Source organism: Cibotium barometz, chromosome 19 (genome assembly GCF_041138505.1).
Source record: "Cibotium barometz isolate CiBa-2024 chromosome 19, ASM4113850v1, whole genome shotgun sequence".
NCBI lineage: Eukaryota > Viridiplantae > Streptophyta > Polypodiopsida > Cyatheales > Cibotiaceae > Cibotium > Cibotium barometz.
The window spans coordinates 34,461,340-34,474,990 of record NC_141064.1 but is presented as its reverse complement, the minus strand read 5'-3'; the positions used below and the strand labels follow the sequence as shown (position 1 = coordinate 34,474,990).

Genomic DNA, 13,651 nt, shown 5'->3' with positions numbered 1-13,651 from the left:
TGGACTAAAAGCATTTGGAAGTGTGAATCTTGACACAAGGGCCAGCTGATCTTCTCTATATCAATCCTCTTTTATTACACCTTTGTTTTTAGGAAAGTTTAAAATGTTGTTATTGATTTTCTCTCACTAACCATGTTTTCCCCCTTCTTTAATGCATGCACCTCATAACATGGAGACACCTGTCGGGATGGAGTGAAGTGACCTTCACCAACACACACCACATTCATCACTATTTATCTCAATTTCGGTACTCTCTTATTCTATCACTGTCTATTAATTGAAACAAAAATACACAATGTTTTTTTTTCATTGTTTTGAAAATAAGGTCCCTCCAAAGTTGTACTACTAGCTCATTTTATTAACCGCTATGGAAAGTGGGTCATATTGACTAACTTACTATAATTAATCAATGTTTGTGAATTTTTGGTGAGTTTGAATCTTGATCAAAATTCCATATTATAATTCATGTCTAATAAAGTTATTTAACAATCCTCATGACTACTAGTTATTCGAATTATTGTGAATTGCCCCATTGAATTAAAAATAATAGTAGTTAATCAAATGCATTTTGAGGATCTTCTAATGTTGTTATTAGTTTTACACGTCTTTATATATTCTGCATCTGAAGTACCCCCGTTGCTCACACAACAATGGATCCGATGGTGGGCTCGAAGTACAAATTAGTGCGCAAGATTGGAAGCGGGGCGTTTGGCGAGATCTATCTCGGTAAGCCGATCTATGCCTGCTTCGGACGTTCGTTTTTATTCAGGGTTGGGGTCGGTTAGGGTTAGGGTTAGGGCTAGGCTAAGGGGTTTTCCTGCTTCTAGCGCTAGATTAGGGTTTTTCTAAGATTGGAAGCGGAGCGTCTGGCGAGATCTATCTCGGTAAGCCGATCTATAGGACTTTCGATGTATTCAGGGTTGGGTTCGGTAAGGGTTAGGGTTAGGGTTAGCGTAAGGGGTTTTCCTGCTTTTAGGGATAGATTAGGGTTTTTCTTCTTGGATTGTGGTTTTCTGCTCTGATTTAGGGTTTTCTCTCAGACAAACTCAGGCTCAAACTGTAGGTTCTTTTTTTCAGGCAAGGACGTTGTGACCACTGAAGACGTGGCTATCAAGCTGGTAATGGATTTTCACCATGTTTCTTCTTCTGATGTTGGCCTGCACGAGTGCTTGGTTTGGCTTCATTTCTGAGTTTATTGGGGGGGGGTTTGTTTTTGTGCCATCTCTTACTTTTAGCAGGAGCGACAACTTCAATATACTGCCTTTGAATGCAGGAGTGCGTTTCTTCAAAACATCCACCTCAACTGCTGTACGAATCAAAGCTGTACAGAATTCTCAGAGGTGGAAGTAAGTAAATCATCCAGATTAATGGCTACCTCTCAATAGTATATGTTATATGCACATGTGGATGCCATTTGTATCTATCATGTGCACACACGTGAGACACATACATCCATCCGTTCACATCACCAAAATCACACAATATGCACCTCACTCACATACTTACATGTGACATACATAATGAGATGACACGAATATGCTTACGGGCATATACTCAGGGGGCAATGTATATGTAAGCTACATGTACCTCACTCGCATACATTCAAGGCACATGTGCACGTGTACATGTAACATCTGTACTCATGAGTCTTCCATGTATCTATTTGTGTGCAAGTTGTACATAATGGATGTATGTTTTCTACTCTCGCTCTCTCTCTCTCTCTCTCTCTCTCTCTCTCACACACACACACACACACACACACACACACACACGCACTCTCATATTCTGGAGCATGCCATTATTGTATTATTTATTGTAGGTGTTTCATTTGCATCTATTTTCCTCTTTGATCTATCTGTACTTGTCAATGGCTCATTTCATTTGAATATTTCCTTGCATTGCAGCTGGTATTCCTGCTGCCAAATGGTATGGTAGGGAAGGTGACTACAATGCCCTGGTTTTGGAGCTTCTGGGTCCAAGTCTAGAAGATCTGTTCGTTTTCTGTGGCCACAGGTTCTCTTTGAAGACTGTGTTAATGCTTGCAGACCAACTGGTGGGTGCTTGTTTGTAATTTTTATTAGTCGTCTAGTTGAGTTCATTCACCAGCTCCACCTACCTATTTGATGTCAATAGCATTGTACCATGTCAGCTTGTTTGATTTTTCACGTCTTTCTCTTTGTGAGCAGATATCTAGGCTTGAATATATGCATTCTAGATGTTTCATACACCGGGACATCAAGCCAGATAATTTCTTAATGGGTATAGGGAAGCGAACAAATCTGGTATGTAGTCAAATCACACTCTTTTTTTTTTTTGAAGAGAAGTTTGAAGCCCTGGATGCATTAACAGTGTCATTTTTATGATGGTTGTGAATTGCAGGTATATGTTATTGACTTTGGTTTGGCAAAGAAGTATCGGAGCCCCCTAAATGGCGAACACATTCCATACAGGTCTCTCCATTCCAGCAACATTTATTCTTATACTACTCGTGGATTTCCTGTTTCTTTCCCAGGCATGCAACTGATATTTGATTCGGAAGGAATATTCACTAGCTAATACACATAGATTGTCATATAAAAAAAGTGAGATGCTGTGCAAAGAGAAATCAATCTACTTTATCATATACGGCTTACAAGGTCAAAAATATTTGCGTTTTCATTGTTGAACTATGTCTAATACCTGGCTTTTTGCTGTCTCAGAGAGTTCAAAAATCTGGTTGGGACAGCCCGGTATGTAAGTATGAACGCACACCTTGGTCGAGGTAAGGGGATTCGTGACGATATTGCATGCCTCTTATCACATCCAGTGAGTTTTGATGTGTTTTACCATCTACGTGATGTTTTGCATGTTGGATTTTTGCAGAACAAAGTCGCAGGGATGATCTAGAGTCGCTTGGATATCTTCTCATGCACTTTTTGAGGGGCAAGTATGTGGGTCTGTTTGGTGGTTGGTTTGCCTGGTGGTGCTGCACTATGTATTATGTGTGCCATGTCTACTTACTAAGGTCTAACTTTACAGCTTACCATGGCAAGGAATGAAGGCTGCCCACAAAAAGCGAAAGGATGAGATAGTGTTTCAGAGAAAAATGGACACTTCAGTTGAGGTATTTCACAGTACAATCATTTTTTTTTGATAGCAAGAGTGTTAGCTGGAAACCATCTATTTGCAACTTTCTGCAACCTACCCTCATCACTAGTGTGAGTGATTTTTTTTTGAGTGCAGACCTACACTTTATTGAATGAGATGGATAACCTTTTGAGCATGCTTGTGGGTACGCAGGTACTTTGTCAAGGGTATCCATCAGAGTTTGCAACCTATTTCAATTATTGCCGCTCACTTAAATTTGAAGATAAGCCAGACTACGATTACCTAAAGAAGCTGTTTCGTGACCTTCTAACAAGCCGAGGTGGGTTATCATACTGGGTTTCTCCTGTGCACTTTTGTGATACCGTGCTTTGTTAGTAATTGTGACAGTGGTTTTGTTGTCCATGTATTGTGCAGGTTTCCAGTCTGATTACATCTTTGACTGGACCATCATCAAATTTCAGCAATTACAAGCAGGTTCTGCCCCTCCAAGAAATCTAGTACGTGGGAAATGAATGAGCTACCTTAAGCCTCTTATTACTCTCGTCATGTGAGGCTCAATGATAGATTCTCATGTGGTTTTGATTGTGCAGCCTGCACAAGAGGGCACAACTAGCAGAGGAATAACTGGTGCTGCAGCTGCTGCACAACCGTCTGATTGCACTTCTGCTTACAAATTAAGTACGATATTGATTTGAGATAAACTGGATGGATTACAGGGAAACGTTTTTAATTTTTACTTCACTAATTAGAGGGGAATTGTTTTTTAATGGGCAGAGCTTGCTCATGGGTTGGTATTAATGTGTGAAGCAGCGTCTTTAGGAGACCCACCAAGTAGCCTTAGGAGGTCATTCACGTGGTTTTCTTCTGGCAGGCTGTACTTTGGTTTATGATGTCCTATGAGTGATAGGCCTAGATGTACATGACTTGTGGCTCAGGGTGTAACTGCTGTCTGCCATATCATCTACTCTTCAAATTGCATTGTCTCAATATCTTATTGTACATATGCAATACAATCTTATGCAGCTAAATGACTGACTTTTCCTCTTCTCCTTCTAGGAGCAAACCAGGAACTTGAAACTCCTGAAAACGCAGAAGCTGCCATCTCAGGTGTTGTTGAACCTTTGGGTGCTGCCCCAGCTGCAGCTGCTGTTGCTGCTGATGATGACGATGATACTTGTGCAATGAATGGTGTGGTGAGCTGTTTCTTCTTGACAGAAAAGGGTGCTTGAATTTTTGTGCATACTGGCTAGATTGTAGGGTACTTACGGGGAAGAAGGTTGTGTGATCTAGCAAAGCTGTGGGCCAGCAACTTGTTCTTAGCGAGTAAGAGATGTTCAAGTGTGTGATACTAGTGTGGAAGGAGACTGTTGGTGATCCGGTTGTGTGTTAAAAATTTACCTTGTGAGCTAGCCGTGCCTGAACATGATCCTCACAGTCGGTGGAGGGTTAACTAAGTCGTCAACCCATTTACTGTGCTCATGAAGTGATAGTCTTTGGTTGACCCTTGACTGGGCTCTACAGCATAATGTATTATGTGGAGTGGTATCTATGCTAGATGCAATTGTGTCATAAGAGCGGCTACATAATGTATTATGTGGAGTGGTGTATCTATGCACAGATGCAATTGTGTCATAAGAGTGGTTACATATGTGGTTAATATCTCTCTTGCTTTGTATCCTTAGTACTTACGTTAAAGGTTTTGCTGTATGTAGGGGCCAATGTAACACAATAGGGCTCGTTTCTGTTCCCAGGGCATCGGTCAGTCTTGTAATGGCATTGATAAGTAAACTCTTTCATTAGCCTCGGTAAAAATTCCATAGTCACTAATAATGCCTTTTTTTTCTTTGAAAAGGTTTGTACTTTTTTCATAGCAGATTTTCTGCTTGCGAAGGACAAGGAAAGCTTGGCAGGCCTTGTAGTGGCACTCCTGCAATTTTAGAGCTGTAACCCTAATCCCTGCAAGTATTGATCACTAAAGATCCTCCTGCAAGACATAGTGTTTTTCTCATCAGATGTCTGCATACCCTCTTGTATTGGCCTGGAGAAATGAGCCTACTTTATTGGGAAAAACACTTATGGCATAAGATCTACCCCAGGAGCTCTTTATTGGGAAAAACACTTATGGCATAAGATCTAACAAGAAGCAGGCATTTCTTCCTGATGCTACTACACCCACCTTTGTTTGCCTGGAAGAAGGATTTGAAGGAACAGTTAATGGCAAGGCAGCCTTTTATCTGACTAGACCTGCCTAAAAAGTGAAACCATGCATTTTGGGACTAGAACAGGTATGCCAGCTACATGGGTTAGGGCAGTTTTTAAGTGTATAGTGTGACCTTCACAATTTGCCAGTGTGGGTTCTTTCTCTGCCTCTCATTTGGACCGTGGATAAAAAAAGGCTTAGTATGCCTTTGTTAGAAGTTATAGCAAGGCCACTACACCAGACATCAAGTGATAGTCTGACTTGTAGGAGTACCCAGGAGTTGGCAACACCACAACAAACAACTCCAAGACGTCCACTGAATGGATCTATTATTATTTGGATCTCTTTCTTTTGGAATGTACAAGAATCATGGTGCTTTGTGATTGCAGGATCTCCTTGTTTGAAGGGTGATTTCTTCAAACACCAATATGTAAGCAGTTTAACGAGTGTTCATCTCAAGGTCTCAGTAATGTCTGTGGTTGGTGCACATGCATGTTGCATGTGGATGTGTTGGAAGGTTAACAAAATGGGTTCTCAGTAATTAAAGCTTTCTAAATGAAACTTTTCAAGTTCTTTGCCGGAGTTAATCCTCCAATCTGTTTAACCCAAGTTCCTACAGAGATCTATTTTTCATTAGGCTACGGTGCTAAACACACAGTTGTTCAAGCGAGTTACCTTCCAATTTGTTTAACCCAAGTTCCTACATTTGCAAGCTTGTAATTTCTAGAGGTTCTATTTTTGATGATCGGCTATGGTGCTACATTCATAGTAGTTAGTTTCTTATCATGTAAAATGATTGCACTTCCAAGCTATGTAAGCATCTGAGCTGCTGAGGAGCCATGTTCACGTGAACGAGTTAGGCGTAGGTTTGTGGTGGTGGACTGCCAGAGCTGCTATATAATATCAATGTCCTGATTGTGTAATTGTCTAGGTGTGTTTTGTGCACACCAAACTTGCCAATCTATATGTGATTGTAATATGTGAAGTGCCAACATCTGTCTCTCGTGCCTTCAGAAAGTCAATCTACAATCACTGATTTATAAAGGTCTTTAAATGTGGAAGAGAATAGAAAATTTACCATGATAAGAGGAAGGGGATACAAAGAAAAGCAGATTTTCTCCGCTAAGGGGTCAACCACAGAGAGAGAGAGAGAGAGGGAGAGAGAGAGAGAGAGAGAAGGCGTCAATGGTCTATGAAACCGAATGTAGTACGTGACGAATAATAGCTATGTAAACTAGGATAGTTATGTGGAAGCTACAAGATGTTCTCTTCTCAAACCCACCCACCCTCCTGCATCCGCAACCACGCCCTTACAAAAAGAAAACCAAGGCAAGGTGCTTTTATTCTCTTGTTAATAAAGTAATACATGTAAACCGAATATATATAACTCTTAACTACTGTATGTTGACAGTTTTATTTACATAATGTACTGCAACGGGTTTACTTACGTACTGTACTTGAATTTATTGTGACAATCATTGTGTCTGAGATTTATATTAAATGTCTTCAAAGTTCTAGTGGATCTATGACACCAAAAGGTGAAAGATAGCAATTGAAAAAAAAGTTTCAAGTGATTGGAAATTAATTTTCCTTACGTAATGCTATGTAATCTTCCCTTGTTCATATTGGAATGGTTTGCTTTGACATTATGGTAGGCTGAAAAAACATGTGCGCACCTTTTCAAAAAAGCATGGTTAGATTGATTCCCTTGGAAAAGATTCTTGCACCTAGAATGCTTCAAAACTGCCAAAGAAAGGAGTGGAAGATGGCTCACATTCCATTACACAAGCACTTGCAACTTTTCAAGTAAGTGATTTGTTACGTATCATGGACAAGTTGGAAAAGAACCGTTCCACACTTACAGTGCATAACAATGAGTTTCACACATCCACATGTGATGAATTTTTTTTCTTCAATCACGTATAAGATGTCTTTGAGATGTCTCAAGCAAGTCCCTTATGGGTGGGTGTCAATTTGCACTCTTACTATGTAGTCTTGTGGGCTTGTGTGCACTAGTACTTTTGTGCACCTATGTTGACTTATACTTGGAAAGAAAGAAGCAAGGAATATTTGATGGCTCTCTTCTTGTTTGCACTCCTGCTTTTTCAAGAGTCTCATTGCAAAGGTCTTCAAAGAGCTACCTTCTTCATGGAATTCCTCATGCACTTCTTGTGGCACCTAGAGATAGCTAGCTATCTTGATGTCACAAAGTTGTCTTGCTCTAATTGTACCTTGGTTGAGTAAATGTGTTTCTCTAGCTTTGTGATTTTGAAAAGGGGATGTAAAAATAATTATTTTACTATGATGTGTCTCTCTTTGTATGTCTAATAAATTAGATGTTTGGTAGTGTATGTCTAATGAATTGGACCTTTTGATACTTATACTAAATGACTTGGTGGAAAGGATCTCATTTTTTTCTTTAAACAAGCACCTTGGATCTCGTAGAGAACATTGGACATCACAAGGTGGTAGATTACTCTCTACATGTCACCGATTGGGCAATCCATTCTTTTCCATGCCATGTTTGCCTCTTGTAATGATGTCCTATTGAGATCCTAAATAAATTACCTTGGCATCATTAAAGCCATAAGATCCTAAATAAAGCACCTTGGCATCTTAATAAAGCCATCATCTAAATACAGCTTGGTAGGCATTGTTTGCCCTCTTTCTCACCATTGCATCGTTCTATGTATGTGACTAATTAAAGTGAAGGAAAAGAGACATAATTCATCTCTACAGTATATCCTTAAAGGTAAAAGCATCTTTTTGCAGTTCTCCATAGCTTAAATTAAAAATCATAACCTTGGTTTTTCGAAGGTTGACTTTCACATTGTCTTCTTTGGAGAAGATATGTAGTGTACTTGTTTGTTTTTGCTCATATGCACACACACACACACACACACACACACACACACACACAAATAAATGAGACACACGGAGAGGATTATTTGTGAGAGACCTAAATGGCCTTTGACACCAAGAAGGTACAATGTATATATGATTTGTAATAGGATATGTATAGAGCATCTCCAAGAGTTTTAATAACAAAGAAATAGAAGCTAAATTCAATTAGTCAACATAAAACAAATGTGTGACTACTCTGAGGAAGCCCAATGAGATCTTGCCATGTGTGCCTCTGCTAGGGCTATGGGCTCACTTTCTATTAGGGTAATGGGGTCACAAAGGCAATTGAAAGCTTTGTCTTTCAAGGGATTAGATGGTGACCTCTTCTTTATCTAGGAAACATTCTTATTTTTCCATTTGCACTATGTGCTCTCTTTTGGTAGTGGATGTAATTGATGGATCCTTGGTCTATAGGGTGTTGTGGATCTCTGAGATCTCCTATGTCAACAACTATGTAGATTAGAATGGTTTCACTCACTTGACCTACCGTAAGGTGCTTTGCCATCTTACCCACTCGAATGCACACTTATCTTTTGTAAGATGCCACTAGAATGTATAAAGCGGCATTACCTTGTGCTTAATGTCAACTAGGAAAGTCTTAAGTATTTCATGTACATACTTGCTCAAGATTAGTAATAGAGGACATAACATTTTTAAGTTTGGCCGGCCTAGTATATGAAAACCAATCACTTGTATATAAGTCATTTTTGATAATAAGGAATACACAATCATTCCCTTGCAATACAATACTTGTGAGCTCTCCTTCTGTGCTCTTGCTTGCTTGTGTTCTATTGAATCTTGTATGCTTGATGGATGCTTGCTATATAGGATTGTTTGTAGGTTTTTTGCTTACAGTAGCTTCCTCTTCTTTCCCTATCTTTTGTGAGAGAGAATCATCACGAAGGACTAACTCTATTTGCCTCCATCTAGGCGAAGAGAGCTCTTCCTTCACCCTGGCATTGACAAGGGTCACTCTAGTGTGACAACAGAGTGAGGACGTTGCATATACGAGCTAACACACCTACATAGGAAAGTTGAAATTGGGGCTCTAAGACAAGGCCCAACAACACATGCTTGAACAAAGCTAAGGTAAGCTCTTGACTTGAACATATTTGGTGCCGTTGTTGGGAACTAGCCTAGGGCTTAGCTCCGTTACCAAGATATGGGATTACCCACTATTGCCGGGTGTTGATTAGAAGGTTACAGTTTGGAGAACATATGGTTTCGGAGCCTTATATGTGTTAGTGTTATTGCTTTTGATTTTGTTTTGAAGTTTATTTGCATTAGGGCATTCTATTTTCATATCTTAGAAGGGGAACCCTGGTTTCTTAGTGATTTGCATGATTTTGAAACCCATAAGGCTTTGATCTTGTTGCCTTTGAGAAATGAAATAGCTTAGTAATTGTGATTAGGAGTGGAATCCATTTCGAAAACATAAGCATTAAGCTCCATTCAATGTGGATTAGAGTGGGATAGGTAATTTCTGTTTATGAATTTTGTGTTTTTCATGTATTATTTCAATTGGTAGCTTAGAAGCATGCAAAACCAAAAAATAAAATAAAAAATACTTAAACACTAACCACCATTAACTCAGATTAGAACTCTTAATCACCTCTCATTGAGTCCAAAAAACCTCAAAAAACTTCAAAAACGAGGCTAAATGGCTCTCGGGTTGAGGGGCATGAGCCCACAATCCTACAAAAAGACACGAGTCAAATATGTGAGTCAACACACATGAGCTTGGAGAGGTGAGAATTGTGACCCTGGAGATGTAAGTTGTGAGTTTGGACATGAGAACCATGAGTCTAGGGACGTGAGTGAACAGACCTGAGTCTAGAGGTAGGTATATCTAATATTGTACCAACCATAATTACGACCGTAAAGACTTGTAAGGACATAACTACTCATGTCCTTTAAGGATTTTCTTGTCATACAATTTGTACTAGCTACAATTTTCAAGGAAACTTTTTATCCTAATTATTGCCTAATAATTGCATACTAACCTTGTCATAGACTTACTGCATAAAATTTGATGCCCCATGTAGTAGGCCTATATCATGAAAATAAAGTACGCGATCCTAGTGCATACAAGAAAGGCATGTGCCCATAGACATGAGTCAACATGCGTCAGTCCACACTTTCAGATGTGAGTCAACATGTGTGAGCCAACACATGTGAGCCTAGAGACGTGAGTCAATACGTAAGTGAGCCTAGAGATGAGTCTTCTAGAGGCGTGAGTACACGTGAGCCTAGAGATGTGAGTTTGGAGGTGTGAGTCAATACATGTGAGTCTAGAGACACAAGTCTATACTGACATGAGTCAACATACATAAACCTAGAGACACAAGTCTATACTGACATGAGTCTAAGTGAGCCTAGAGATGTGAGTTTGGAGGTGTGAGTCAATACATGTGAGTCTAGAGACACAAGTCTATACTGACATGAGTCAACATACATAAACCTAGAGACATGAGTCTAGAAAAGAATATTACAAAAAAACCAAAAAATCTTAAAACTTATGAAAAAAAAAGCATATTTTTGTTGCTTGAGCAGAACATACATGTTTGAAATCAATTTCAAACCTTTCGTTTCACCAAAGTGAAACCCTTGATGCAAACCCAATCTAGACTAATGGTTGGAAATGACAATGGAGAGACCTCACTTTTAGAGATGACCTCTAGGCCTCAAAGATAGGCTAAGTCACCATCAAGGGGGGGAGGGGAGGGAGGGACGGGGGGTGAAAAAATATTGTAAAACCTCGCATCCGACCACCTTGGGTAGCCCAAAGATTTGGCACAAGGGGGAGTGTTGAGAAATGTGGTGCCAAAGAGCGAAAGGAAGAGGTAGGGAGTGAGTTGAGTAAGCCAAGAAAGTGCAAAGCGTAGCATGAGCAAAGGAATTTATCCCACATTGATGTACAAGCCTAAGGGTGTACTTCCTCATATAAAAGGGGGCCATTTCAAGAAATGAATCATAGCACTTGCACAAATCTCAAGTCTCTCTATGAGTACAAGTTTCAATCTTGTAACCTAATTGTACTTAAGTTTATTAGTACTACTCACTCATCATGAGCACTCTTAGGCTCCATCCACCTTAGATTTATCATGTTTAATTAGTTTAGATTAGTGTCTAATTAGAAAGTCATTTTGTCATTAGGAGAGCTAGATCCATGATTATCAAAACAGGCTTGGTGGCATGACCAAGGATTCTTCCACCAAATTCATTGGTGGGTCTAACATGCACATCAGGGGTGATGCCACTGCTCTCTATTCCTGCTAAGACTTTAGACGTGGTGTTGGAGGCAAGACCTTGGGTCTCCACAATTGACATTTAAGGGTGCATTTATGGGCATTCGGGGCATGATTTCCTTCATTTTTGACACCCAGATGTGGGGGTTTCTCTTGTAGAATGCTTCCACTTCTAATAGTTTGTTCGGGATCCAATAAGACATCAATTTTTGGGGTGGTATTGGGTACTGAGGCCATCGCCAAGCGTGGATATTTTTGACGTCTAGGATTGTGTGAATAGTGAGGTTTTTGAGATGTAGGCAAATTATGTGAGGTAGATTTTTGGGGTGGGTACTGAGGCCATCGCCAAGCGTGGATATTTTTGGCATCTAAGATTGTATGAATAGTGAGGTTTTTGGGACATAGACAGATTGGTTTCCTTTGTAGTAGAAACATGGGCTTCTAGTAGCTTGGACGGGGATGCAACAGGGCTCAGGGTTTGGGTAGAACATTATTGCATGGGACTTTTACTTGGTGGATCTTCTCATGGTTGAGCTTCAAACCAAATGGTGTGGCTGGCAAGTTTTTACAAGGACATCATTTCCTTGGCTAGCTAGGGTACACTTGGGTAGCCATTCTTTCTTGGTGGCCTCTCCAAACGGTTACTAAGTTTGACATTTGGGAGATTCTCTTCATCTTTTTTGGTGAGGTGTTGGTTCTCCCATAGGGTTGGAGAGGGTGGTGGCCAACAATGCCATGTGGCAAGAATGAGGTGTAGCATTAGAGGTTACTTGCTGTGGTGGTGGCACGGTGCGCTGGTGGGCAGCGTGTAAGTGGAGGATGAGGCTTGGGATGTTGATAGGTTCAGAATGACCTCGTTCAAAATAACCATTTCGAAGGCAAGCTTGAGTGTTGCAGTCCTTCTTTGCCAGCTAACGATGCAATTTGTAGTCACGATCCATCCCCTGTCAAAGATGATGCTCTCTTTCAATGTACTTGTGGGGGTTATATAAAACTTACATGATACAAGTTTAGATCCAATAAGAAACTTCTATTCAAAACAATTGTCAGTCATGGATTGAGAGTTATTTACGGTTGCAAGCAAAAGGTGTGAGGGGTGGGTGGCCTAACGAGGTCCATGTATTCTAAGACAAAACAATGTGCTAGCCCTAGTGTCAACCAAGGCTGGCCACACTACTAGATGGTCTTCTTGGGGAAAACTCTGGCTCAAGGCAACCAGGTTCCATGGGTGTTTTTGTTTTAGTCACATGAGTGTAGATCAGTTGCATGTACAGAGATCTGTATGTTTGGCGGTCTACGGCCTCTTTGGGTCTCTTTTTATTGGGCGCTTGCCTCAAGGCATGCCCTCTATTTTTCATTGTTAACCTCTTTCTTCTCCTCTTTTTTCTTGTGGATTTGGAAGAGCATGTCCTGGGTGAGAGGAGCATTTCAACTTGTTCCATTGAAGTAACCTTTCATCTCAATCCCATCCAAGGCCTCAAGGCATGCCCTCTATTTTTCATTGTTAACCTCTTTCTTCTCCTCTTTTTTCTTGTGGATTTGGAAGAGCATGTCCTGGGTGAGAGGTCTATAGTAGCATTTCAACTTGTTCCATTGAAGTAACCTTTCATCTCAATCCCATCCAAGGTCTCTATCTTTACTATGCCTTGAGGAGAAATCTCTATCATTTTCTAGGGACCTTGGCCTCTGTACTTAAGTTTTCATTTGGTGTCCTTGACACTATACATTAGCACCATGTTTCCTATGTCCATACACTTATCCTTGAGTTGGTCATCATCAAACCAGTACTTGAGCCTTATTTTTTCAACCATTAATCCGTAAGTTGCTCGCTAAGTTTCTCTAAGGCAACTTAACCTCTCGGTGAGAGGGTTTCCATTAAGGTTATGTCTCACCACAATTCAGAGGCTTGGAACCAATTGTTCCATTGGCATGACTACGTCAAGCCAAAATGTGAGCTAGAAAGGTGTGTTGTTGCCACCTTGTATGCCATGCAGTAGGCCCATAGAGATGAGTGCAGCTTATGCTCCTAATTTCTCCTCAATGCTTCTACCGTCTTGGTGAGAATAGTGCACAAAGTCTTGTTTGTGCTTTTAGTATCCCTTATGTGCAGTAGTGAGGTGTCTACTTTAGGTGCACCACAAGGAAGTCCTTGAGCAAGAACACCACTTCATTGAGAAAATGTGTACCAAGATCATTCACTATTTCTACTAAG

General features: G+C 40.3%; 1 protein-coding gene across 16 annotated transcripts; it reads left to right on the top strand.

Annotated features, from left to right (window-relative positions):
* Positions 1-569: 569 nt before the first annotated feature.
* On the top strand, positions 570-5,856 carry LOC147628508 (uncharacterized). Of its 16 annotated transcripts, none has more exons than XM_086813684.1 (15): positions 571-726; positions 1,078-1,118; positions 1,274-1,346; positions 1,905-2,053; positions 2,187-2,282; positions 2,380-2,450; positions 2,700-2,761; positions 2,863-2,926; positions 3,019-3,103; positions 3,280-3,406; positions 3,502-3,584; positions 3,678-3,765; positions 4,144-4,275; positions 4,800-4,845; positions 4,940-5,856. In XM_086813684.1, the coding sequence occupies exons 1-14, from the start codon at positions 651-653 to the stop codon at positions 4,817-4,819; spliced, it is 1,167 nt and encodes a 388-aa protein (XP_086669810.1). In that variant the 5' UTR covers positions 571-650; the 3' UTR covers positions 4,820-4,845; positions 4,940-5,856. The 16 variants fall into 16 exon arrangements, with proteins under 16 accessions (XP_086669809.1, XP_086669810.1, XP_086669812.1 ...); XM_086813686.1 differs by having other exon boundaries at positions 4,144-4,280; positions 4,962-5,856; XM_086813685.1 differs by having other exon boundaries at positions 4,144-4,280.
* The last annotated feature ends 7,795 nt before the right edge of the window (positions 5,857-13,651 follow it).